The sequence below is a fragment of the Danio aesculapii genome, chromosome 19 (genome assembly GCF_903798145.1).
Source record: "Danio aesculapii chromosome 19, fDanAes4.1, whole genome shotgun sequence".
NCBI lineage: Eukaryota > Metazoa > Chordata > Actinopteri > Cypriniformes > Danionidae > Danio > Danio aesculapii.
The window spans coordinates 28928041-28955092 of NC_079453.1; the positions used below are offsets into that span (position 1 = coordinate 28928041).

At 34.4% G+C, this 27052-nt stretch overlaps 2 protein-coding genes across 2 annotated transcripts in view; one reads left to right on the plus strand and one right to left on the minus strand.

The window, feature by feature from the left end:
- Window positions 1–1312: 1312 nt before the first annotated feature.
- Window positions 1313–17861, minus strand: srd5a1 (steroid-5-alpha-reductase, alpha polypeptide 1 (3-oxo-5 alpha-steroid delta 4-dehydrogenase alpha 1)). The gene is made up of 6 exons (XM_056480081.1): window positions 17449–17861; window positions 16936–17102; window positions 13765–13866; window positions 8388–8538; window positions 6785–6858; window positions 1313–1585 (listed from the first exon to the last, which is right to left on the minus strand). Exons 1-5 carry the CDS (start codon window positions 17757–17759, stop codon window positions 6792–6794), a joined length of 798 nt encoding a protein of 265 aa, XP_056336056.1. The 5' UTR covers window positions 17760–17861; the 3' UTR covers window positions 1313–1585; window positions 6785–6791.
- Window positions 17862–18799: 938 nt separating this feature from the next.
- The window catches only part of LOC130246957 (RNA cytosine-C(5)-methyltransferase NSUN2-like), a 53232-nt gene continuing 44979 nt past the window's right edge, over window positions 18800–27052 (plus strand). The window contains exons 1-7 of the mRNA XM_056480125.1: window positions 18800–18988; window positions 19414–19571; window positions 23101–23205; window positions 23306–23411; window positions 25438–25509; window positions 25630–25714; window positions 25810–26002. Of these exons, the coding sequence (XP_056336100.1) occupies window positions 18863–18988; window positions 19414–19571; window positions 23101–23205; window positions 23306–23411; window positions 25438–25509; window positions 25630–25714; window positions 25810–26002 (845 nt within the window). The 5' untranslated portion in view covers window positions 18800–18862. The remainder of the gene's footprint in view (window positions 18989–19413; window positions 19572–23100; window positions 23206–23305; window positions 23412–25437; window positions 25510–25629; window positions 25715–25809; window positions 26003–27052) is intronic.

The window sequence follows — 27052 nt, forward strand, 5'->3', positions numbered from 1 at the left end:
CAACCACAAGTGGCCTTGCGTCCACAAAAAGAAAGACGATTTTTGAAAGAAATAAAAAAATAAAAATAAAATAAATAAAGCTTGTTCAAAACAGTTCTGCAATCTGAATCAATATCGGAGTTGCTTTTTTTACAATGGTGGAAACTACAGGAGTCAAAAGGTCGCTATGGTTGCAGTATTTCTTTTAGACAGGTATGAATGTTTTAAAATGATTTTAGTCATTCTGGTCACCACAGAATTGGTGTCATTTTCTACTGTGGTGCTGATAACAAACTCTTTGGAATGTAATAGAAAAGTGTCAGTCATTACCTTGGTTATGTAATGTAAACATTGATATGGACGATATGGATGATGACATTTCTGTTTTTAGGACACCTTTTTTTCTGATATTTACTTCAATAAATAAATAAATAATGCTCTTCCGCCTAGTCATGTATGGGAAACTGTCTGTAAATAATATAATTTGGGTACCCCACCAACTACACTCAAATTGGACAAAGTGCTCGTCTTCATAAAGATGTCAAACACACCATCATCATGGAAATCCTTGCATGCAAGAAACATTATTACACACTGACGGGTTTTGCTTGCTACACATCTCAAAATAATGCTCATATTAAAATATTATAAAGTACTATAAAGTTTTCTCCGGGGAATGATCAACACGATCTCCAGGACACCTTTTGATTTAGCAACCTTTTGATTTAGTAGTTAATTTGTATGACCTCATTTGTACAACTTAGTATGATCTGCTTATCCCCCAATGACGGTTGGGTTTAGGGGGTAGGGTGTTTAAATACATACAGTTTCGTAAGACTAAACTTACAAATTTGTACGAATTAGCCACTGACAAAACGTAAAATAGTTACGTTTCCTTGTGAGATCAGGCTAGAATGACTCATGATGTAGTGTTACATTGTCTATTATGTGCACGTTCATGAATTTGGATGGCAGTTTGCATTTAGGAATTTGCATTTTAATGCTAAAAGGCTAAAGTTAGCATTTCCAGATCTCCTACAAAGGGGCCAATAATATTGACCTTAGCAGTTTTTAAAACAATAATAATATAATTTTTATTCCAGTCAAATTAGAATAAATAAGGCTTGCTCCAAAGGAAAAATATAACAGGAAATGCTATAAAAATGTACCTTTTCTTTGTTAAACATCACTTGGGAAATATTTGAGGTCTAATCATTTGGTTTTCAACTGTAAGTCTGCCATGGGTATTAATTTTGATTTGCCTGTATATGTTTTTTACTCTGAAAGTGGCTACATGGGTTTTATGAATCACGAATACCAAAAAAAAAAAAAAAAACATCTTTCTACTAAGTCACTTCCATCTTGGATGGCCTGAGGGTAAGTGAATTAACACCATATTTTTATATTTATGCAAACTATCACTTTAAGCCCATGTTGAAGGGGTTTTACAGTGTTGCAAAAGGTTATGTGTGCCTGCAATATGGTTTGCAGGGGGATTTCATCATTGCTTTGCCTGAGGCTAGGGATATTTCTCCACAGAAGGGTCCGACAGATTGCTCACTGCTCGACCCGACACCTCTAGCTGCTCCAGATTGACCACGAACATCTGAGGGGAATAAACTTGAAGGATTTTTTTGAACTTCAATGTCAATAAATAAAAGCTGAAGCACATCTGATGCATCTGCTATATTAAAACGAAGGATGCAGCCCTTGAACTATATAAAACTAGACAGTATTACACAATAGAAAAGGGGTTGTTTATAAGCAGTATATGTAACCTTCCACATTCCAGAGTAAATGAACACAAGCACCTTCACTGCCGACAGTGCTGACATACAAGACATAATTCCTGCCATATTTCATGCATTGCGCCTGGAGATGTTATGAGAAGACACCTGCAGCACGTCAAAACATGTCAAGGATGGTAAATGATGATGTTATGAGCTAAACTTCATATAGAAAAACAGTTAGCTCTAATGGGATTGAAGTATTCATGGGTTTGTGGCGAAGTACTTAAATGTTGTACAATCATTCAGACCATACAATTATAGTCATTTTGACATTCAGCACATTGCTTTATTTAAAAACACATACACACACGCGCGCACACACACACACACACACACACACACCATGTTATATATATTCAGACATTTTAAAAAGTAAATAATAGTATATATAATATAATAATAGGCTAAGAATAATTGTGATTAATTTTATCCTAAATAAAAGTTGGTTTAGACATTGTATATGTGAGTGTACAATGTATATTTATTATGTACATATAAATACTCACTTACATGCATATATTTGAGAACATGTTTATATAATATAATATAATATAATATAATATAATATAATATAATATAATATAATATAATATAATATAATATAATATAATATCTATGTAACAAGATACGGTTTTATATCACATAAACATAATAAACATATTTTGAATGTGATTAATTATGGTGGCTTGAGAAAGCCAACATACTGTTTTATATATAAACTTATTACTCTTCGTCTTCTTCTTAGACTATTTTTATAACGCATCTCCTCCTAGACCGTTCATACTACAACCACCAAACTAACACCAAACCTCCATCTATACTGAATTAAATTGCTTTATTTTTTCCAACTGATCTGACTTACAGTTTTCTGAAAACAGGCCTGGAAAATTTGGAAAAGTCCTATGACTTAACATTGGACCAGACTGTCATAGAGACAAAAGGTTGGGCTCATTTAACTCAGACTACCAATCTGCCAACCACTATTCCCCTTTCAACTCACTAGCCACACCCTAGCAACCACTTACAGCACCCTAGCAACTGCTTAATTGATGTCCATTATAAAAAACTGCCATTGACTTTACATTGGACACACTAACAACACACCAATCCATACTAAATTCATGCTAACAACAAGCTAATTTATGCTAGAAACATGCTAACAACATGCTAAATCACACTACAACCATGCTAATTTATGTTAACAACTGCTATCAACTAGCAACTACTTAGAACACCTTAGCAACCACCTAGAAACACCCTAGCAACTGCCTACCAACCAATAAAAATACCCTAGCAACCACCTAGCAACACCTTAGCAATGACCTAGAACATCTTAGCAACCACCTAGCTACACCTTAGCAACCACCTAGCAATACCTTAGCAACTGCCTAGCAACCACTCAGAACTCCTTAGAAACCGCCTAGCAGCACCTTAGCAATCGCTCAGAACACCCTAGCAACATCTTAGCAACTACTTAGAATACCATAGCAACCACATAGCAACCACTCAGAACACCCTAGCAACTGCCTAGCAATGCCTTAATAACCACTCAAAACACTCTAGCAGCCATTCAGAACATCCTAGCAACCACTTAGCAACACCTTAGCAACCACTCAGAACTATCAACTGCATAACAAGAAACATGCTAACCTATATGTAGTTATGACTGTTTCAAACTTAAAACTTAAAAATGACTTCAACAGTTTAAGCTTTAAAAACACTACAAACTTTCAGACGAGGCTTTCTCAAGACACCATAAAGTTTGTCTACGAACTTTACTTTTTCTAGTTGTGATTAATTTTTGTTCAGCACTAATAATGGACTCTAGATGTTCTTATCAGGCATGGCATGCCATTCATTTTCTTCGGTATACTTCTGGTTATTGATCTCAATGATTCATCTTGACAGCTTCATGTACTGACCCTACTGTATATCAGCCCTGCCATCTGTTGCCTGAAATTTCTTGATAAAGGTCAGCACTGTTTGACAGAATGTGCGTTTAGTTAAGCGTCTGTTGAGACAGATTTTACTGGAGCCTCTTTGATAATGACAAATGATGGCATTCATTAATACACCCTGTACAACAATGTATACACTGCGAAATGTTTTCTGTTTCTTAATACATCTTACTCAATAATGTAAACACTAAACCCCCCAGTCACCAACAAAATATTACATTATAACCAGTGACTATTGGTTTCCAACAATCAGGATCTCTTCTTCTATTTTTAAGCAGACGGTTAGAACAGCTTACAAACAAGTGGAGAATGAGTAAATTATCACAGAATTTTCCCTTTTGGGCAAACTATAAGAGCAGTCCGCAAATCCACCAATGTTTCAGCTCAAGTAAAATAGTAAAATAACTTTAATGATGAGACTTATCTTAAATTGTGGTAAGCGTATATTGTATTTACAAAGGCTGTTTGAAAATACGTTTGTGAAATTCTGCTTTTAAACCGCCCACGTTTGCAAGTTCAAGGTTGACAAATCAATACACATACATTGAATTTTAAGATAAAAATTTTAAGATATGATTAACATGTTGTATTTTAATGCTCTCATTTAAAACACTGCTTTTCTGCAATCAGAAACATTAGAGCTTTTTCAGTTGTCAGAAATTTTGAAAGTTCAAACTGATGGAAAATCAAATTTAGGATACGGGCTGAACCAGAGAAATTTCATATTTACCCAATCTCTCTCTCTCTCTCTCTGTCTCTTTCTCTCAATCGATCCATAGTGCAGTGTATATACATACTAGGGGTGTAACGGATCACGATTGATCTGTGATTCATACGGATCACAACCCAGGATTCTGAACACATGTGACCCGTGGATTAATAGGGTATATGCTGAAGTATGCTAATAGGACTTTTAATTTGCCAGTATCCTGGGTTAAGCGCTTCCAGTGAACAGTATGCCATTGCAAAATCGGCGCGTTTAAGGTCTGTTTTTTTTTTTTTAAAAATCAGCGATTTCCACTGGCTAACTGATATCCGATATAAAGTGGGTCTCAGATTGTAGAAAAAGCACTGCATTAAATTACATTTTCCCCACCATGTCTTTATAATATGAGCATTTATTTTACCCCAGTACAGGGGTGTAACTAGACATAAAACTCTACTGGGGCACGCACCCCCTTCCCCGCAAAATTATAATAATAATAATTATATATATATATATATATATATATATATATATATATATATATATTAAATACAAATGTAACTGGAAAACAGTGTTAAGAAACAACTGGAGTGATATGCTAAGATCATTTAAGAAATCTTTTGCATGAATATTTATTTCATTTGATTGAAATTCTATAGAATATTCAATAGAATACAAAAAAAAGATGTTTTATATAATTATTTGTTGTCTTAGACTTGACTCATGGCAGAGAGGTGTGTTAAGTCTTACCTCCATGACTCGTCATCGCTCCTTTTTGCTTCATACAAAAAAAAAAACTATCAGGAGGCATGCTTAGTAAGATCACCATCGTATTGTTTAAACTTTAGTTTTGTCGACTTGCAAAACAAAACAAAAAAAGGCTGCATGTTAACTTCCAGGACTCGCACCAGGTCAAGAGAAGCGCGTGCGAGAGGCGCGCGGGTTCTCTGCGCACATGCGGAGATGCGTCAGTTTGCTTTTTAATTAAACACATTACTTTTACCAGCGTTGGTTCGGTTGCACATAGAGAATAACGTCTTTATTACGGAATTACCACTCTTAATAAATACACTTGCAAGTAAATCATATCTCAAAGCATTTACTGGGGCACTGGCGATTTTTACTGGGGCACATGCCCCAGTAAATTGGGTCTAGCGACGCCCCTGCCCCAGTATTTTTAATGGAGCCTGCTAAATCTGACAGACGCGTGCGAGTAAACGGCTTTCTGTCTCGTTTTACGCTTGAGCAACTAAATGAATGCCAAAGTCTATTTAACTGATTGTATTTTAATTACATTACAACATTGATGCTGTAAAAGGAATCGTATAAAATGGAAAAAACTCACAATAACAGATCACTGGAAGTTTATCAGTATGGGAACAACACTAGCTCGGCATATACCCTATTGTAACGATGGCAGAGAGATCGCCTCTCGCATCATTTAAATCACAAGTATGAAAGCATTTAGGCTTTCCTGTAGAATAAAATGATGACGGAAGAAGTTGCCGTAGGTTATTCAGGACGTGGAGGTGTTTTCTGTCACTACTTGGTTAGCCTGCATCAATGCATTCAGTGTAAGCAGCGTAATTAATCATTAAAGATCAGGATCTCAACACCCACACAACATATATAATAAATGATTGTGATTTGCATATGTTTATTAATCCCAAGAGATTCAGTCTTTAGTGTTTTGAGTTAGTTATGAAGTTACAAATAGTCAAATAATACAGAAGTACTGGGAGAACAGTTTATGGTAAAGATCAAAATCACAGTCATTGGCATTTAACGTCGCTCAAAAATGAAAGTTGTAGGCAGCAATTACATTATTTAACCAATAGGTGGCAACAACCAGCCTTCAAATAAATGCCACTGAATAATTCTTCAAAAATGACACATCTAGCAATGAAACATGAAGTTTTATGAGTGAATAACTGATTCATTAATTGAATATGAGACTAAAAATAAATATGGGTTGTATGAATTATAATGATTTCTACATTTAGTGTCATCAGCAACAGTCATAGTAACTTTCACAGTACTGAATATTTTACAATTTATTTTTATTCAGCTGATTATTACTTCATTTTATTTTTAATAAAATTACAGGTTCTATGTTCTGTTTGTTAAAATCAAAAGTGTCTTGCAGTACTGTTTTTAGAATAAATGGAAAGCAAATTACATTTGTATCCTCCCCTTTTTGTCTGATCCAAAAAATGGTCTGATCCGTGCTAAAAAAGCATTACGTGATCCGAACCGTGAGATTTGTGATCCGTTACACCACTAATACATACACACACACACACACACACACATATACACACACAGTGCTGTAGTGTAGATGCTGGGCTTACCACAAGATCATAGCAGAAACGGTATTAAAGCTTTTCTTGATTTTGGATAGTCTTCAAATTTTGTCAGATACCACCTGTAAAATAAGATGGCACATTAAACAGCACATTTTCTGAATGTGATGTTGTTATACAACAAATATATTAATCTGTCCAGAACATATTTCCCAAGATCAGGAAAAGGAGGAAAAAAAACATTATTCAGTTCCTAGTTTTGAGAACAGCAGTCATTTTAGGCTGTAAATGCAAATAAAAAGTCATTGAGGGACTGATTATTTAAACAATATATAAGGGTCATGCGGCAGCACGGTGGCTCAGTGGTTAGCAGTGTCACATTGCAGCAAGTAGGTCATTGGTTCGAGTTTGCATGTTCTCCCCGTGTTCATGTGGGTTTCCTCCGGGTGCTCTGGTTTCCCCCACAGTCCAAAGACATGCGCTATAGGTAAACAAAATTGGCCGTTAATGTATGAATGTGAGAGTGAATGTGAGCGTGTATGGGTGTTTCTCAGTACTGGGTTGCGGCTGGAAGGTCATCCGCTGCGTAAAACATATCCCAGAATAGTTGGTGTTTCATTCCTCTGTGGCATCCACTGATAAATAGGGTACTAAGCCGAAGGAAAATTAACGAATGAATGAATGTTGATAATGTCATGATGGTAGATGTTGAAGTTAGCGCTTAGTATAGTATATACTGTAAAGAAAATATTGTAACATATCTTTTTTATTATAATTCTGTAGAATATTATGGTGAGTAAAATACATAGCAAAATCCAAAATTATTATTCAAATGAGACTTTATGGAGAAAATGGGCTTATTTTTAATGGAAATGCAAAAAGTAGACTTCATAGAATTATTTGTGTTTGTATAGTCAACCTAAAGGGACTATGCTGAATAGAAATTAAATGAATGTATAGTCAACCAAAATGAAAAATTAATTAATTCATTTTCTTTTTGGCTTAGTCCCTTTATTAATCTGGGGTCGCCACAGCGGAATGAACCGCCACCTTATGCAGCATTTGTTTTATGCAGCAGATGCCCTTCCAGCCCCAACCCATCACTAGGAAACACATACACACTTATTCACACACACATACACTACGGACAATTTAGCCTACCTAATTCACGTGTACCACATGTCTTTGGACTGTGGGGGAAACTGGAGCACCCGGAGGAAACGCGAACGCAGGGAGAACATGCGAACTCCACACAGAAACATCAACTGACCCAGCCGAGGCTTGAACCAGCAACCTTCTTGCTGTGAGGCGACAGCACTACCTACTGCGCCTCTGCGTCGCCCAAAATGAAAAATATTTTTGTTAAATATTAGAATTTTAGATTAAATTAAACTGAATATAGAAAAATTCTTTAAAAAAGGTAAACTGTTAGTTAATACTAAAAGAAAGTAAACTAAACTGATTTCATTTATTAATGTTATAATTTATATTCTGTATGATTTTGGATTGATGTCCAAGACATATTAATTAAAAGCAAAAATTAAAAGCAATGATTAACTTATGAATTCAAATCTATATTTTGTCATTTCATTTTACAGAACTCCAGTAAAACTGAGAAAAATCTTTTGTTCAATATACTCTAATGACCTACTTGTGGTGGTCCATTCCTCTGCTGGACAGCACGATAAGAGTGAAGAGAGCAAAAGCTGCACTATGGATGGATTGACCGGCCAAAGCAAATCCAGCCCATTCCACAATCTCTCCAAAGAAGTTTGCTCCAGACACATACTCAAACATGCCTCCTACAAGCAAAAAACAGACACCTTAATCCAAAACATAATATCTGCAAACACAAACAAATCCATCACATGTGTCTTATTAAATGTGAAACCATCTGACTTTGCTGTCTGGTTCAATGCATCAGAAATAAAGCATGTCTGATTCATCATGCCAGTCATCACTCATGCATCAAATACAACAAGAACAAGCTTTCAGATCAGACATACTAGAATAATTCATTCATTCATTTATTTATTTTCTTTTCGGCTTAGTCCCTTTATTAATCAGGGGCCACCACAGTAGAATGAACCGCCAACTTATCATACTAGAATCATATTAAATCCTTTGGTTTTGGCTACACTATTGACATGTTTCCATCCACATCCTTTTATGCACATTTTGGGATATTGCTGGACAGATATGCCAAAATGTTCATAAAAACATCAGCGCATAACTTAGGTAGGTCATTTTTATACACAATAATGTAAATAACGCACGTTTATTGAGTAAATGAACTGATGTGCAACTCAAACCTCTCATGACTTTGTCTCAAGGTGTTTTGGGATTGAACTGGTATTTTTTGGAATAAGTATTTCAATGGAAGTCCATCGTTAATATCAATGTTTGAGAACATGCTACCTAATGTAATTTGCAGATGTACAGTACATTCACAGTATGTTCAGTAAATAAATGTAACGGAGGCTAGGTAGCAAAGTGCTATGCAGGTAAACCTTCACTCCTCTGATCTCTAAAGGTGCTCTTGCGACAGACGTAGCCTCCTACGCCTCCTTGTTAGAGCAACCAACTCCCATATAAAGAATCGCCGGTTCAATCCCAACTCACTGGGTTGAGTGCCGATGAGGACTGATGAGAGACATATGGGGGCTCGTCCGGGATGGGAGTGAGGTTTAAGGGGGTGAGTGTAAAGGAGGCCAACTAGCGAAGTGCTATACATGTAAACCTCACTCTTCTGACCTCTAAAGGAGCTCTAGCGACAGACGCGATAGGGCCATGGTCTTTAGAGCAACTGACTCCCATACAAAGGATTGCCAGTTCGATCCCAGCTCAGACCGGGTTGGGTGCAGTAAGACCGTTGGCTTACATAAATAACATCTGTAAATATGTTTTCGAAGATTAGATTTCCATTAGATTAAACTTATATCACAGTCATCCATCGTATTATACTTCTAACCATCACAATCATAGGTAAAACCCCAGTACCATGTTAATATGTTTTCAATGATAACTGTACAAAAAACACTAGCCTAAAACATACATACATCTACACACTGTTAAAATTGTTGGATTCCACACAATCGATTTGTGTTGGGACAACATGAAGAATTAAGTTAACTTATTAGTTTTTACTCATTTAAGTGGATTGAACATAAAACAATCAAGTTGTCCCTCAAAAAAGCTTAAGAACTATGTTATTTCAGCTCATTTTACATACAGTAGTTTGAACAAACAGCAAACACCATATTTGAGTGCATGTAAAAAGTTAAGAAGAGTGAATAAACATAGCAGAATTTAAATCTCATTTAAACTTTGCTTGTTTGATTTTTTTTATCACACCTTGTGAGGACAGCTTTGAAAGCATTAGCATCTTGCATGGACACTGGCTGTTTGAAAAAAGAGACAGTAGTGGATGTCACACACGATTAGGATCTCTGGATGAGGGTGTTTGCGACAAGTTGCTGAGGCAATGAGTCATGAATTGAAAGGGCATCTATTTTTATTTTCTTTCAGAGTCATGCTAAGCGAAACCGATTTTGGGGGTTACATTAACACTTACCCAGTGCTAAAGATGATAAAAAATAAAACATCGACCACCATTTTGAAATGACACCACAGAGCTGCATGTGGTAGGCCTATGTATATTTGTATGCATATTTAAAATGGCCTGAAAACAATGCACGTTTATCCCTGTCGCATAATTAGAGCCAGGTAAACTAACCATGATTAATTACCATGTCGAAAGTGGACATTTCTGCAGGCAATCTTACGATAGAGAGCAAAAGGAAGAACACAAATGCAGTAGCACATTTCCATTGTGATTAACTAGCAAGATCTGGGAAGAGCAGAATAAATCTTTGGCAATAGTCTCATTTTCCAACTCCCAAAGAGTTAAACAGTCAAGTTTTACGATTTTTTTCCATCCATTCAGCCGATCTATGAGTCTGCTTGGAGCACTTTTAGTTTAGCTTGGCATAGATCAATTGGATTAGCATCTTGCTCAAAAATGATCAAATTGTTTTGATAATTCTTCTATTTAAAGCTTGATTCATCTGAGGTCGCATTATATTGTAAGACTAACGAAAAAATAAATGTTGCTATTTATCAAGGCAGATACTATACTCTCATTCTGGTTTAATAATCAAGGAACTTTTCTGCCATAGCATGGCTGCAGCAGGCACAAAGATATTATGGGGCGCTTAATATTAATTCGGCAAACCTCTGTATATAAAACTGCCAAAAACTACAGTTCAGGATCTGCACCAAAGCAAATATATTCTGAATCTTCTCTCACAAATGTCTCACTTCCTGTGGCACATTTCCTGTGCAAGAAGCTTGGTCATGTTGGTTATATTAATGGAATTTAGCCAATTTTCAAGTGCCACGCAATATCATTGTGCATGGTATGGCAGCAAAACTGTTAATCTCTAGGGAGTTGTAAAAATGATCCTATTTTTAGTGGAGAGAAGACATGCTTTGTTTGGCCATTAAATTAGAGCTGAGCAATATGGACAAATATTATAGTGATTCATTTTCAATAACCATCTATTATTATCACAATAAATGTCAAAACTATATTTATTTCAAGTTTAACGGCAGATTTTTGTTTTTGATGAAGGTGAAAAGGAGGCTATGGTGGGTTGGGCCCCTGATGGTATCTCTGGGGGACCCAAAAAGTGTGTGGGCCCTAGAATTGTCCTAACTTTACACCCTTTAAATGGTGCCCCTGCTTACAACTTAACATGGCTTTTTCTGTAAGTTCTAACAAGTGATAACAAACACTAAACTTGAATTTATTTCAATATTAATTATATATTAAATATAGATTTGACTAATATTAAATGCAATCATTAGTAATATCCTACATTTAGGTGATCATAATCATATAGTTAAACCCATAGATAGATAAACAGCATTAAGATTATCATTCTGAAATTCTGTGATAACTGAATAGAAATCACTAACCAAAAAACATTTATGCATGAACGACAAACTGATTAAATATATATTTACACACATTTGCATTGCAGGTTGCAGACACTGTGTGGACCTATCTATTTGCATATAAACAAACAACCATTTACTTGTGCCACAATTTATTTACACTTTGAAGCGTTGGCATTTTGTAAAACATTTATAGTTTTTAAGGGAAAATTATATTATAATAATATAATTTATTAACCCTATATTAAACAATGATAAACACCAGTAAACTGTCTGCTACAAACCTTGATAAAACAAACTGGCTGATTCATTATATGCTGTCCTGTAGGGCTGCAAAATATATTATTTTAGATATCACAATGTGCTCATCCTGAATAGTCACATTGCAAGATACAGTTGAAGTCAGAATTATTAGCCCCCGTGTTTATTTTTTTCCCCAATTTCTGTTTAACGGAGGGACGATTTTTTTCAACAAATTTCTAAACATAATAGTTTTAATAACTCATTTCAAATAACTGATTTATTTTATCTTTGCCATGATGGCAGGAAATAATATTTGACTAGATATTTTTTCAAGACACTTCAAAACAGCTTAAAGTGACATTTAAAGGCTTAACTAGATTAATCAGGTTAACTAGGCAGGTTAGAGTAATTAGGCAAGTTATTGTATAACAATGGTTTGTTCTGTAGACTATCGAAACAAAAAAAATTAGCTTAAAGGGGCTAATAATTTTGACCTTAAAATGTTTTTTAAAAAAGTTAAAACTGCTTTAATTCTAGCCGAAATAAAACAAGACTTTCTCCAAAAGAAAAAATATTATCAGACATACTGTGAAAATGTTCTTGCTCTGTTAAACATCATTTGGGAAATATTTAAAAAAGAAAAAAACATTCAAAGGGGGGCTAATAATTCTGCCTTTAACTGTATATAACGTTGAGTCTAAAATATAGTTGACCAGGAGCTACAGAACACATCTTACTTGTAAAGTCACTAGAGTAAAGGTTTATAATTTGCATGTTTTAAGGCCTGTGACTGAACCATTCAAGAGAGTTTTGAACATTTGGGCACAAAAAAGTATGTTTAGAGGTGTAAATTTTGTTTAAATTTTAAATTATTTATATATGTGTAACAATGGCCAGCTAGCAAAGTGCTATGCAGGTAAACCTCACAATGGGGCCATGGTCTTTAGCCTTTTTGTTAGAGCAACCGACTCCCACAAAACAAGGAATCACCGGTTCAAACCCAGATTAGACCGGGTTGGGTGCAGTAGGACCAGTGGATAACATATTTAATAATGTAAAAAAAAATTTTTTTCTTACTAAAGAATTTTTGTCTTGTTTCTAGTCCAAACTTTTCAAATTGGAAAATAAGATTAATTTAATTACTCCATTGCCAGATATTTTAGCTTGTTTTAAGGAAAAAAATCTTAATTTTGACATTTCTTCTAAAGGTGAAACCAAAACGATATTTGTACTTGATTGAAGAATTTGAGATATTTTAACTAGAAATGAGACAAAGCAAATTAAGAAAAGCATTTTTATTGTATTGTGATTATTCAATTTCTGTACCTGAATACTGTTCGACTCCTCAGAAAACCATCAATTAGAGCTTTTAAAACCATCTTGTGAAACTGTATTCATAACGCAAAATTTATAGCAGAAAAATAAAGTATCGCAATATCAGATTTTTCCAATATCATGCAGCTCTACTGCCATTTATTTTGTGTCTGAAGAACCACAAATGCAAGAAAGTCAAATAAGTCATGAAACAGAGCCACATACAACATTTACTCCCCTGTAGATACAGATTTCCAAAACAATACTTTAAGGATAAACTGATGGTTAAAATATTTTTCAAAGGTGGATTACAAAAGCAAATCCCAAACAAATAAAATAAACCTATTATCTTTATTCTTAGTATGCTTTACTCACAATGTTATAGTTGTTTTATGTCGAACATTGTAAAGATGCTAAACAAACACCTTTGTTTTTACTGTATTAGTGTTACATAAGATTTTAAGTCACACTTTTCGCTCGTCATAATTTAAATTAGATAATTTTCATCTTACCTCTAGGTATTTTATAACCTGTTTCTCCAGGTTTACGAAGGTTCCTGAGGATGTGGTCAGAGTGCATATTAATAATCCATCCCAGGGACCACATACAAGACCCTAAAATAAAATAAAAAAACATCAAAAAAGACCAGAGAAAATTCCAAACATTCTGAAATAACACAGTGTACACCACAGTCATTTTTAAAAATAAGAAATTATATTTATTTTAGCACAGATACAGTGAACTGATAAACATGTTTCAAATTTATCAAAACTTTCCATATTACAAAGTGAAAGTGAAAAATCATCTATCGATCTAATTTAGACACATTGAAATACTAATTTGAGTGCTGATCTAAATGCAAATCTAGATAAATCTGAACGCCTACATGATTGTGTCCTGATACAATTGAACTATACTCCACCAAATCTTTGCTCCAAGGGCCTGTGGAGAATACTGATGAATAGCATGAATGGCAGCTAATGTTCAGTCAACCGTGACAGGTCAGCTAGGGTTCAGAGATAACCAGCATCTATACCCTGCAGTTGTCAATGTTACAGTAACAAAGTCAGATGACATACGGTTTAATGAAATGATCTTGAGAGTACCAAGAATCCTGACTATTTTTGCCACATCATTAAAAAATCTTTTCACCCAAAGCCCTGATACTATGATAAATCCAACAACAAATCCATATAAATGGCTTCATAAATTTTTTCTGAAAAGAGATATGATTGCATTTAAATAAATCTTATTTAAGCTTTTATTTACAACCCTGATCAGCCTAGTTTTGAACATGGTTGAGCTACAGGTTATGTTCACTGATTAATGTATATATGTGGGAAAACAAATCCAAATCTATAAAGCAATCAGGGCTTGGTTTCCAAATAATAATGTATCTTGCCTATTAAGAGTGATCTGTATGTGCAAGGTAATGAAAGCTCGATTCAATTCCACATGTTTCTTAAAAATGCAAATAAACATGGTTGTACGAGAATCTGTTTAAAAAGCCATCTACGTGCTACTAGTCTCTGCTGTCCATTTTCAAATTGATGAAATATGACCTTTTATGGAGTCGTATTTTGAATGTTTAACTCAATAATTGTCATATCATGTGCAATTAAGACAAGTCAACAGCCTATAAAGCACCAACCCAGCAGACACATGTCCTAATACGTTAATAATAAGGTTAGATTAAGGTTGACATCAGGTGACCAAAATTCAATATGTAGTCAGTGTCTAAGGACAACGTTATTTTGACGTCCATTAATGACATACATTAATGACGTGAAATGACGTTAATATTTAATTGGATTTAGGTTGTGTTGGAAAATGACCAAAATCCAACGTCAAGCCAACATCTTAAACCAGCGTCATATTGACATCAAAAGCTGACATTTTTTTGTCAGGTACGGCAACCAAAATCCAATGTCTGATAGATGTCATAGTGGTAACGTCCACACAATGTCAAGCTGTGACATCATTAGACATTGATATTTGGTTGATTTTAGGTTGGACACTGATTTCGGCACGACATTGCTTTCTGATGTCAAACCAATTTTTTTTCCAAACAAAATGCAACATCACAACGATGTTGGGGTACATCAATTTGACGTCACATGTGACATCCTGTGCCTGCTGGGTACTTACACACTGAGTCACAAAATAAAGGTTCAAGAACATAAGGTTATACATAAGAGATGCGAATCATTGACATTTGTTTTTAAGTTTATTCTTATGTGCCTATTTTCCCCAATCTTTCAGTCATTTTTAATTTTATTTAAGTTTTAAGCAGTATAACAAAAGTATAAAGAGAAATAAGGGGGAAAGAAAATGAGAGCGCACATGAAAAGGAAATAAATATGAATATTAAACAAAGCACAAATTCTTGGAGTTTATGCAACCCTCTTGTTAGGCTACTAGGAACCAGCGGCAATGGTATTTAAACTTTCTTGAAAATGCTAAAAAGGTTTTAGATGTAAAAAAATGTACATTTATGGGTGTAAAACTTTCTAATAAATAACATGAATGTGTTCTGATTATCTCTGTATGCGTAAAACTTGGATGCGATTTAAGCTGCGGAACCGTTAAGTCGCCTTTCCACTGCAGATGACGTTCAAATATGACATTTGGAATACGCCCCCTTGTGGCAGTCGCACAGAATATTCAGTTTTGTCATGGAGGGACTGTGACTAGAACGTTTTGCAAATGGCTGACTAGTTGTGACGTTTTCCAGTGTTGTCCAATCAGATCTGTGTGGGCAAGATGAGAATGAGTAGTTTTTATTTGTTATTTTTTGAATTAGAAAACAAGTTTATATTTAAAAAAGACATATTTCTATTCATTAATGAGTAATAAAAAAATATTATTTTATGCTGTCTCCACATTCCCTCAAATGGTCTATGAATTTCTAGTATTTATTCATTCAACCATGGTGAACACCGAGAATAAAGGCTCTTGCTTTTGTACTCCTTTAATTCAGACACCGCACAGCTTCACTCCCCTACTTGCAGTGCATCCAACATTTTTAGCGTCTATGAATTTCTAGTATTCATTCATTCAAGCATGGTGAAAATTCTGTGCGACTTCAATAAGGGGGCGTTTTCTAACAGTCGTGTATGAATGTCGAGTCCAGTGGAAAAACAGCACAGTTTTCAACTCTGCCCCTGACTGTGCATGGTTAATCTGGTTGATCGCCAGCTGCAGCCGTGGTTCAAGTCAAATGCACCTAAAGAATTGAGGGAATGTGGAGACAGCATTAAAATAAAAAAATATATTTTGTATTACTCATTAATGAACAGAAATATGTTTTTTTTTATTCATAAATATATAGACTTACAGTCTTTGCTACACCTACAACAACACTATACCTAGCCAACTTGCAAGTGTAAATCCCTCCCAAATGGAGGTCTCCGGGTTGAACTTGAACTCAATGAACTAATTGACATGATGACAACTCCACTCATTGCTATTGGAGTGCTTTTTGGTTTACAGTTTTAATATGTTTGTTTTCCATGCTGCTAAAACGATCATCTGCCATTCACACAATGCAAAGTGTAATACCTGTAGTACATCAAAGATATCACATTGCTGCATGTATTAAAAATGCTATTTCTTTTCTATGAGTGTAGTCTTTTGAGTAGCCCTACTTTAGACTATGTGAATAAATACTTACTTGCACTTACCTATGATGAAGCAGGGGCGTGTAACCCAATCAGCTGGGTAATCAGCATAGTGACTCAGGTATCTACCTTGGAGGTACCCATTATAGATGCAGAAGACAAAGGCCAGGACCAGGGAGATGAACGGTGTTGATTTCCCTCCTCTAATTAAAAACGGGTAGATGAGAGACCTGGAAGAAATACATGCTTCAGTTGTTAATATGTAAATTATAGTCCATAAAATTGCCCTTGCAAGATAATAAGGAAATATTTTGTCACCATTTTGAGTGACGTAAACAATAACAATGGTCCTGACGTAATTCCTCTTTTACAGTTTACATTTTCAAAGCTTAGAGTCCAAAAAGTTTCACATATTGATAATGTAATAGCTGTTATAACATCAAGTTATGATTGAATTGCCTCTTCTTACAGATATGAAATAGTTTGACAACAAGCAGGAAATGTTCACTGGCCAATGAAATCACCACATTGAAATGGTGTATATGGTTTATATGTTGTAACAAATAAAACACCTACCTTTGCATATAATGGCAAACAAACATGAGCAGAAGGAGTTGGTTGGGCAGGTGGATTATTTTTGAACTTGAACTCCATAAAACTAAACTCAAAGGCAACAGAAAAGAAGGCATCTCTTGAACAAACCAAGCCAACTTGACATTTACAGGGAATCCAAATCTGCTGGATGCATACCTGCCATAGGGCACATGCTCAAACAGTAAAGCAACAAAAGTTATGAGAGCCATGACCATCATTAGATACGATAAACAATCCAAAACATACAATTCTTCCTCCTCAGAAGAAAATAACGTCTTCAGAAGAGCGTCCATGGTTGCTAATTAAAACCGATCGATGAAAAGACGGTGACTTACAGGTACAGTTTACAGTAACGTTAGATGCACGAAACAGTCTGACACCATGGAGAAATCCGAAACCCCGCCCATCACTACCAACACAACATGTTTTCCGCCAATCAGGAGACGTAACGGGCGGGGCATATACAAGAAAATGATCAAAGATTTTTCATCTTACGTTTCCTTTTTTATATTTGACGAATAAATAATTAATTTTGACAATGATATATATATATATATATATATATATATATATATATATATATATATATATATATATATATATATATATATATATATATATATGTTTAGAACGACACCTGCAAAAACAATAAATAAATACCCAAATATTTAAATAAATGAGTAAATGAATTCATAAATTCCTGCATAAATAGAACAATAAATAAATATGCGAATAAATAAACAAATAAAGAAATAAATAAATGTATATAAAAATGCATAAATAAATCTATAAGTAAATAAATAATAGTGCGGGCAGAGGGTGTATATCGATCATCAGAAGCCAGTCAAAAAATCGAATGCTAAAAATGTTTCTAACGATCAACCAATGATGGCATAAAGACCGCCTTCTGATGATTATCGTTTTTGCAGGTTAATCATATTTTATAATTTTACAGCATTTTTATTTGCATTCAGTTATATTTATGGCAACATTTAAATACTAACATTAGTTAACTCTATTACTTAAAAAGTATATAAACACATTTAATTATATTTTTAAGTAGATCATTTACAGATACATTAAATTTAAATGTCTGTTGTTTTTAAAATCAACTCATTAAAAAAATACAAATAAAAGTTTAATAAACGCTGTAAATCTTTAGTTTTTTTTAATCGCCAGTATACTTATTGCCTTGTAGATTAGATATATTTTATAGTCTAATCGTTTACAATGTAAACCTTACGATTTAGAGAGAAAGTGCGCCTCGTGCATAGAACTCAGGCAATACTGCAGACACCATGGAAGGGGTCTTTCAGTCGAGTGTGCGCTTGTTTAGATCGCGTCACGAACACGTGAGTACAGCAGGAGCTGAGAAGTGTAGCTATCCAGTCATTGCATGCTCAAACAGCGCAGATTTATATCCAGAGTTATATGCGTCGCTAACATGGGCAGGAGAAATAAAAACAGACCACAGCAGTACCGAGATGGAAGACCAGAAGGGAAAAGGAGCAGAGATGATGCTGTGAGTTTGCTAGCTGATCTAGCTGCTTACTTTTCTGCGCACTGCCAACGCTGCAGTTTAATTTCTACGAAAAACATGAAATCTACACTCAAAAACATGATTATTGCTGTGTGTTCTTGTTCTTCGTTAACTACTTATTTAAAATGAGTGGAAACGACAAAATTCATGAGGTGTTTTTGTGACAACTTAATTGTTTCATGTTCAATCCACTTTAATTTATAAAAACTAATGAATTAGCTTAATTCATTCATGTTGTCCCAACACAAATTGATTTTGTGGAACCCAGCATTTCTTTACGGTTTATGAAGAAAACACATAGCATATAATCACTTAAGAATGACTGTCTCGGAAAAAAAAAATCAGTGATCTCTTGATAAATAATAAACCTGTATTAAATGGTGTGCTCACATGGGCTCTTTTGGTAGGCTTGGGGAGCTGGATATGCTGATATCGTCAAGGAAAACAAACTCTTTGAGCATTACTATAAAGAGTTGAAGATTGTTCCAGATGGAGAGTTTGAGGAGTTCATTGAGGCCATGAGGGAGCCACTGCCAGCTACGATACGGATAACAGGATACAAGAGGTGACATGATATTTTCTGCAGCTCCAAAGGGATTGTTCACTCAAAGTTGTCTCCTTCCATCCGTATAACTCATAAATCATTTGTGAAGAGTATTTTGAGAACCTGCTGGTTCTGGCAAGATTTTTCAGGGTTTCACTAATTTTCTGAAATATCAGGGAATTTTAGATTGAGGTAAAGTTGGTTATATATTCTCACATTCACACATTCTCTTCAATAATATAAGTTCAGAAAGGTATTTGCGAATTCTAAATAGGGAAATCATATTAGCAGTGAATAAATGAGCATTTACAGCGTCGTGGCATTTGCTGTAAAAACTCAACACAGAAATTCACAAAGAAAGTGTATGTAAACATTATTTTAAATCATCTGTTTATATTTTCCCAAACTACTAGCCACAGAGTTATGAGATCAGAAAAATAGCAATCATGTTTTGTTCTTTAAATTAGGAGTTATAGATGTGAACAAAAAAAAGATGCAAGTTTACAACATACTCTGTAGAAATTCTGTGAATCAATCTGCACAACCCAAAAGAAACAATGCTAATCAAAAGGATGAGAGTTGGCTCTCTATAGAACAAAAATGATTGCGTTTATGAGGAAAAAGCTTCTTTATGGATGTGAAATCTCTCCGTTATGAATGTGACAGATGTGAGATTGCCACTTGTGTGAATTTGGTAAATCAAATATAATAATATTGACAGAAATTTTTGAGTATTTCTAAAGTACTGTAAAATACTTGCTTACACAAAAAACCTAGAAACAGTTTCTATATTTTGGTGAAAACTGGATTTTTTTTATGGCAAGGTTAACATTTGATTGCAATTGCTCAAATATCAAAGTTCAACGTTGTTCACAGGCGATTAAATAGTGCTAATGTTGTTTTGAAGTCATACTTTAATGCAATTTCAGGCCAAATATTCAAATTAGCGTGGTAAGCAATATAGAGAGTAGTGTTGCACAATATTGGAAAACCTTCTAGTGCGATATTTTACTTTACTGTGAGATATATTGTGAAATTAACACTCTTTCATCAGATGGTTTGAATTGCTCTTTTTAACATTTTTTTCTGTGGAGTCTAACTGTATTCAGGTTCAGAAATTGAATAATCACTGTGCAAAAAATATGAAAAAAATAATTTTTTTCCCAAATATCAAAATTCTTAAATCAAGAAAAATTTTCTAGTAAGTAAAAATGTTTTGTGTTCAGAAATAATGCTGTAAAATTGAGTTATTTTCCCTTAAAACAAGCAAATTAATATGAAGAAGTAAAATAATGTTGTTTTCTAAATGAAATGTAGATATTTGGACCAGAAATAAAACAAAAATAATAAGTATTAAAAGCATTTATTGCAGCGTAAATGAAAAATAGCACTGTATAGTCTTCATCGTAAAAGGTATTAAATACATATCATCTTTCTTACACCTCCAATCATTATTATTTCTTGTGCCCAGATGTTTTAAACTCACAAAATGCTCATTCACAGACCTAAAAATGATATTTTCACTCTATTATGGTTCAACTTTGGAGTAACTACAAATTACATGTTCTGTGGCTCCTGTTCAACTATAGATCAAACTGTATTGCACATCCTGGGATGTGATTATAGCGAATGCAAACATTGCAATATCAATGCTGTAGCGATATATTGTGCAGCCCTTATAGAGAGCATTAAAATGAATGAATGTGCGAATATAAAATCAACTTTACCTAAATGAATTAAAAAATGTATTACAGCCATTGAAAGTCAGGGATTTTTTTTATTTTTATTTTTTGTCCAATTCATAGAATATAATTTTTTGTTTTGTGTGTGTGTTTGTCTCTTTATATTTTGGTTTCCATTTATTAAAATGTAACTCTTCTATTATGTATATGTTTCAGCCTATTGTTCTCGTTAGGCTATTTTCAGTTCCATTTTATTTTTTTTACGCTCTTCAACCTGCAGTCACCAACTAACGCTAACATGCTGGTATTGTATACATTTTAAGAGATTTGGCTTTAAAATGACCACTTCAAAGACTGGGAAAATAAAAAGTAGATGAAAAGAAAAATTAGAAAAGGTAAAGTATTACTATCAAGCTGTCAGAGGGAGCCATGCTAACAAATAGTACATCCTTTTTTTTATCTGAGGTAAATTGTCATTTGTTGTTCTAATAAAGGCTGTTAAAGACAAGAATTTTTTTATTTTTTTAATCTTTTTAATATGCAAAGCGGTTTGTTTTTCTGTTCATTTGATGTCATAGAAATGTGGCTTTTTAGTCAGTAAAAGCAAAGTCCTTTTAAGGCAAGTCATTTCGCTCCATCTTTAAAATGCCTCACGGGCAGTGTGCTTGGGCATTCTGTCTGAATGGGGAAAATTGCTTCCCAAGCTCATGATTAAATTTCATATTAGGAATCACCAATAAAATTAAACAACAACTATGTCTTCAGTTTCATTTCTAAACGTTCTTATCACACACAATCTGCAGAAATTCTAGGCTATTCTGAGCCCCTCCCACTGTGATTCGTCAGTCTACAGCGATCGCTGATTGGCTCCTGTACTAGAAGGCGAGGCTTCATTCGCCATGTTGACAGTTACGCTTTTCCCTATTCAAAACTATACAAGTGACGCGCATACTTGCCAACACTCCCCTTTTTACCCGGGAGTCTCCCGTATTTCAGACCCTCGGCAAACTCCCGGATTTACACCCTTCCCCCAGCTCCTCAGCTTTTTGGTACAGTCCGGCCAGCTTTTTGGTACAGTCCCACATTTTGAGTACTAATGATTATGTAAGTTGTCATAAAAGTGTTATAAGCAATGAACCACCCTAACCAGCTACATGGTGTATCACAACTTTTTATTTGACACAAAGACGTGTATGAAAATTTAAGTAATGGTATGAAATGGTGTACTTAACAGCATTAGACGTGTTTTGGTGTCCAGTAACACTCTATATTGCTGTAATGTGCAATTTTGTTATTATTGGTCCTTTAAAATGCCATGAATATTTTTTCTCTATTTATTTAACAGACAGATTTGTTAACAGATTTAACGGTGAACTTCAGAAATTTAGCCATCTTTTCAATTTTTTTTTAAAGTTGCTAAACAGATGCTATAGAAGTCAATGGTAACAGGTTTTCAGCATACAAAACATACAAAATACCTTCTTATGTGATCAACTAAAGAAAGAAACTCAGAGGTTGGAAACGCGTAAAGGGAGAGTAAATGATTACCCAATATTCTATTTTGGGTGAACTATTTCTTTAAACGGTGATAAAGGTTTCAGTAATTATCGTGTCATGGAAAATCGGATTGTTACATGCCTAAACATCAATTAAAATTGAAAAAACTCCGCTCCCAAGAAGCATTGGGAATTTCACACTCAGATTAAAAATGGAGAAACATCAAGCAGTCTACTGAATAAAAAGCATTAATATATTTCAAGCTCATTGCAAAAGCACAAAGCTTTACTTATTGATGACCTTCATTGATTTTTCAGAGGATGATAGTTTTTCTAATTATGACCTTTTATTCTTTCATCCTCTGTAATCAGTCATGCGAAAGAAATCCTTCATACCCTCAAAGAGAAATACTTCAAGGAGGTTCAAGATCTTGAGGTCGATGGGCAGAAAATTGAGGCTCCTCAGTCCTTAAGTTGGTAAGACTAGTTAAAAATGTAGGTTATTTTTGAATATCCGTGTAATTCTGTGTTACAAAGTACTTCAGACTTGATCTTTAGCCTTTCCATGCTGTTGTAGGTATCCCGATGAACTGGCATGGCATACAAATCTGAGCAGAAAGATCCTCCGCAAATCTCCCCTTCTGGAGAAATTCCACCAGTTCTTGGTCAGCGAAACTGAATCGGTAAATAAAAATTGTTGTCTTTTGTCTTTTTTAACACTAACAGTAAATTTGTACCTTTTTCTCTTGGATATGTTTGATATATATATATTATAGTAATACTCATCAAATTCAATAATAATTCAAATCCTAATTCAAAAGCTTTACCGCTGAAAAAAAATCTAACTTTGACATTTTAATGTAAAAACTTCCCTGTAGTTGGTGGTTCAGTGTGTAACTTAATATCATCAATATTGTTTTAAATATTGCAATGTTAGAAAGGTTTGTGATGTCAGCTTAAAATTTGGACCTCAACTGTGTTATATATATTTTGACTTTGATTTAGATTTTTTTTTCTTATATTGAAGTTTTTTGTTTAGGTAAAGAATGTACAGAGCAGTATATTTTCCTCTTGTTAACATAACGAACACACACATAACAGAAGTGGTGACAAACACCATTAAAAAGCATCTGATAATAGAGATTTAGATGATTGTACACATTCTGCAATGTCAGTACTCAAGGTAAACAGTCGAGGAATGTTATTAATATGCCACTATATGCTTTTTGCAGTGTCAACATGGTGTCATTATGACTTACAATTAGAATTACACATCTAAAATCTGGCAGCTCTTCTGTGTGAATGTTTTTACTCTGACATCAGATGTCGAAAGACTGAACATAAAATTAAACCAAAGATTTACTAGTTAAAGAAGGCAGAGCCTCAGAGCAACACCCACTTATTACAGAGTTGGCTCTCACCAATAGCAGATGAATTTGACCCATTGTTTTTTCTGAAATTAACCTTTTCTTGTAATTTTTTGTTTTGCGCGGTTAGCAACGAATAGCACTATTTTGCCCCACTTTTGGTGTGTTTTTTTTTTTGTTTGTTTAATGTCTCATACAAAAGAGAATGGCAAAATTACCAGTTAGGTAAATTGATAATCTCACTATCCAACCAAAATTACAGAACTGAGTGGCATCCCAGTTTGTTTTCTGATCACAATATATATCAATATAATAAAATTGTTACATTGGGGCATTTAGGCTCCCTAAATGACTCCCTTACATCATTTAAAAGTGACTCGTATCCGATGTCTGTATTTACTCTGACACACAAAGTCAGGAAAAAAAAGAGTGGGCACTGACTGACAGCTGTGATGATGAGTGCTCATTTCTCCATTCCTTTATTTACATCTGTTTACAGGGTTTAATTGTTTTTATTTACTTTTTGACAAGTTGTTTAGCTATACTTTAGGACAGAAAAGTTCTCATTTGGCCATCTTCTTTTAATCAAGATTATTTTGAACTATTGTCTTGTCAATGGCGTGAAGTTAATCTATGCAGTTTTAGCTATATTAGTTTATATTGTTTACGCGATGGATGTTCTCGTTAATATGCTTAAATGCATTAACTTGTGCTACTTGTACATGACAATATGAAAGCTTTTTTTGTCTTTGTATATGAGATTTAAATTATGGGACTCAAGTAGATATTGGTTTTGAAATGAAAGTCAGAGATTGCATCATTCATTACTATTTTTAACAATGTGCCACTCGCATTGACAGGTGAAAATTCGATTTACCCTACACTGCAAGACATGAGAGCACGTATCTGATTCATATCAGATACATTTCTACATATGTACAGTAGATCGGAATCCATGTGATTTTTATTTTTTATTTATTTTTTTTTATTTTATTTTTTTTTTTTTCTTGTTTGTATCCAATCTGCCACATGGGAGAAAAAAAATCAGAATTGGGTCACTTGAACTCTGCAGTGTAGATGCCTTTGTAGATGTAATGTAGATGCCTTTGTGTTTAGATTACTTTATTTCGTACAGTATGCCATATCAAATATAAAATGTTTAGTGCAGTACATGTAATTTACTTTTACATGTATTGTATTGTTTTTTTACCCTTTCACATGAGCGTTTTCAACCATTATGATTTGTGCATTTTCTGATCTTTTCTCAATAAGTGGAGTAATAGTTAACAGGTAAATAATAATTTTAATTGACCTATAGTGTGTATTAATTTTATTCCATCAGGGAAATATTAGCAGACAGGAAGCAGTCAGTATGATTCCTCCTCTTCTACTGAAAATTGAGCCTCAACATAAGGTACGTTTTAAACAACATCATTAGATTATTTGAATACCAGGTGGATCTTTCCTATTTTTATTTTTATTTTTTTGTATGTCGTTTGTCTCATCCGTCGTCTTCATGAATTCATATATCTAGATTCTGGACATGTGTGCAGCTCCAGGATCAAAGACGGCTCAACTAATAGAGATGCTTCACTCTGACATGGATGTGCCTTTCCCCGGTAAACCTTTATTATTAGTTCTTTTATGATAAAGTCAATACTGATGTCTGATTTTAAAATCTTATATTTATCCTCATTTCTTCTGTGTTCTTCAGAGGGTTTTGTAATTGCCAACGATGTGGATAACAAGCGATGTTACTTGCTGGTTCATCAGGCCAAAAGATTAAACAGTCCCTGTATTATGGTGGTCAACCATGACGCCTCTAGCATTCCACGTCTGCACTTTGATAACAATGGGAAGAAAGACATCCTGTTTTATGACCGAATCCTATGTGATGTACCTTGCAGGTGAGGAATCTTCTTTTAGACCCCAACTGTGTTTTAACGAGTCTCTTTTCACCTTATTCTGCAATGTTGGATGAGCTCTTTTTTTATTATTATTATTTTAATTATTTATTTACTTCTAATTTATTTGCCACTAGGGAAAAATAAACAACTGTGTTTGACAGAACATAAAAATAGTATTTTAAAAAATATTTGCTACATCAAGACCTGAAGTGTCAAGATAATTGGGTTTCAATGGCTGCACCTAATCTTAAGTGGGGGAAAAAGGGGAAAAAGCTTAATATTTAGCGTTGGGTGGTTCTTAAATGATTCCTTAATTTTGAACAAATCTTTTATGTGATGTTGTGGAAAAATATTCTAAGTCTCTAAGTCAAAATTCTCAAAAAATGACAGTCTGAGATCTCCGAAGTCTTTAGACAAAGCAGTTTATTGTTACAGCATCAGTAACAACAGAGACAGGTTGTTCGAGTGTCTGCCGAATATAGCCTAGCACACAGTTTAAATACATTTCTGACCTTAATATTCCAGCCAAATATACACATTACACACCTCCATCGGCTTCTTCGCTAAGGGGAGCTTAAATCTCTCAGGTGCCCACCTCTAATAAAGTCTCAGGGTCTTTCAGGGGTCTTACCTATGTCCAGATAAGGTCTTTCCTTCCCGTTTCAAATATGATGACTCAGCTAAAAAACAATGCTCAGCAATACATCTTGTTCACTGTCCGCTGAGCTGTCAACTATAAGTTCAGCTGAAGTTCACAGGTACTCATATTTTTTTAGAAGTCATTACAAATGAGTGTGGGTGCATGTGCAGGTGTGCCTTATCATGAGTTACAGAACAGAACGTAGGTGTCCTTATGGCCTTGCTTCCATAAATCTACACTCATTGTGACATTAATGCTGCTCTTCTAATTTCTCTTCTCATCTCTGACTGCATTTACACAGGGTGACCTTTTTTTTATTTATCAAAGCACACATACCTGATAATAATGCCACAGGTATGGGTAATAATACAATAGATAATAATTATAGTAATATTGAAATCACTCAAGCA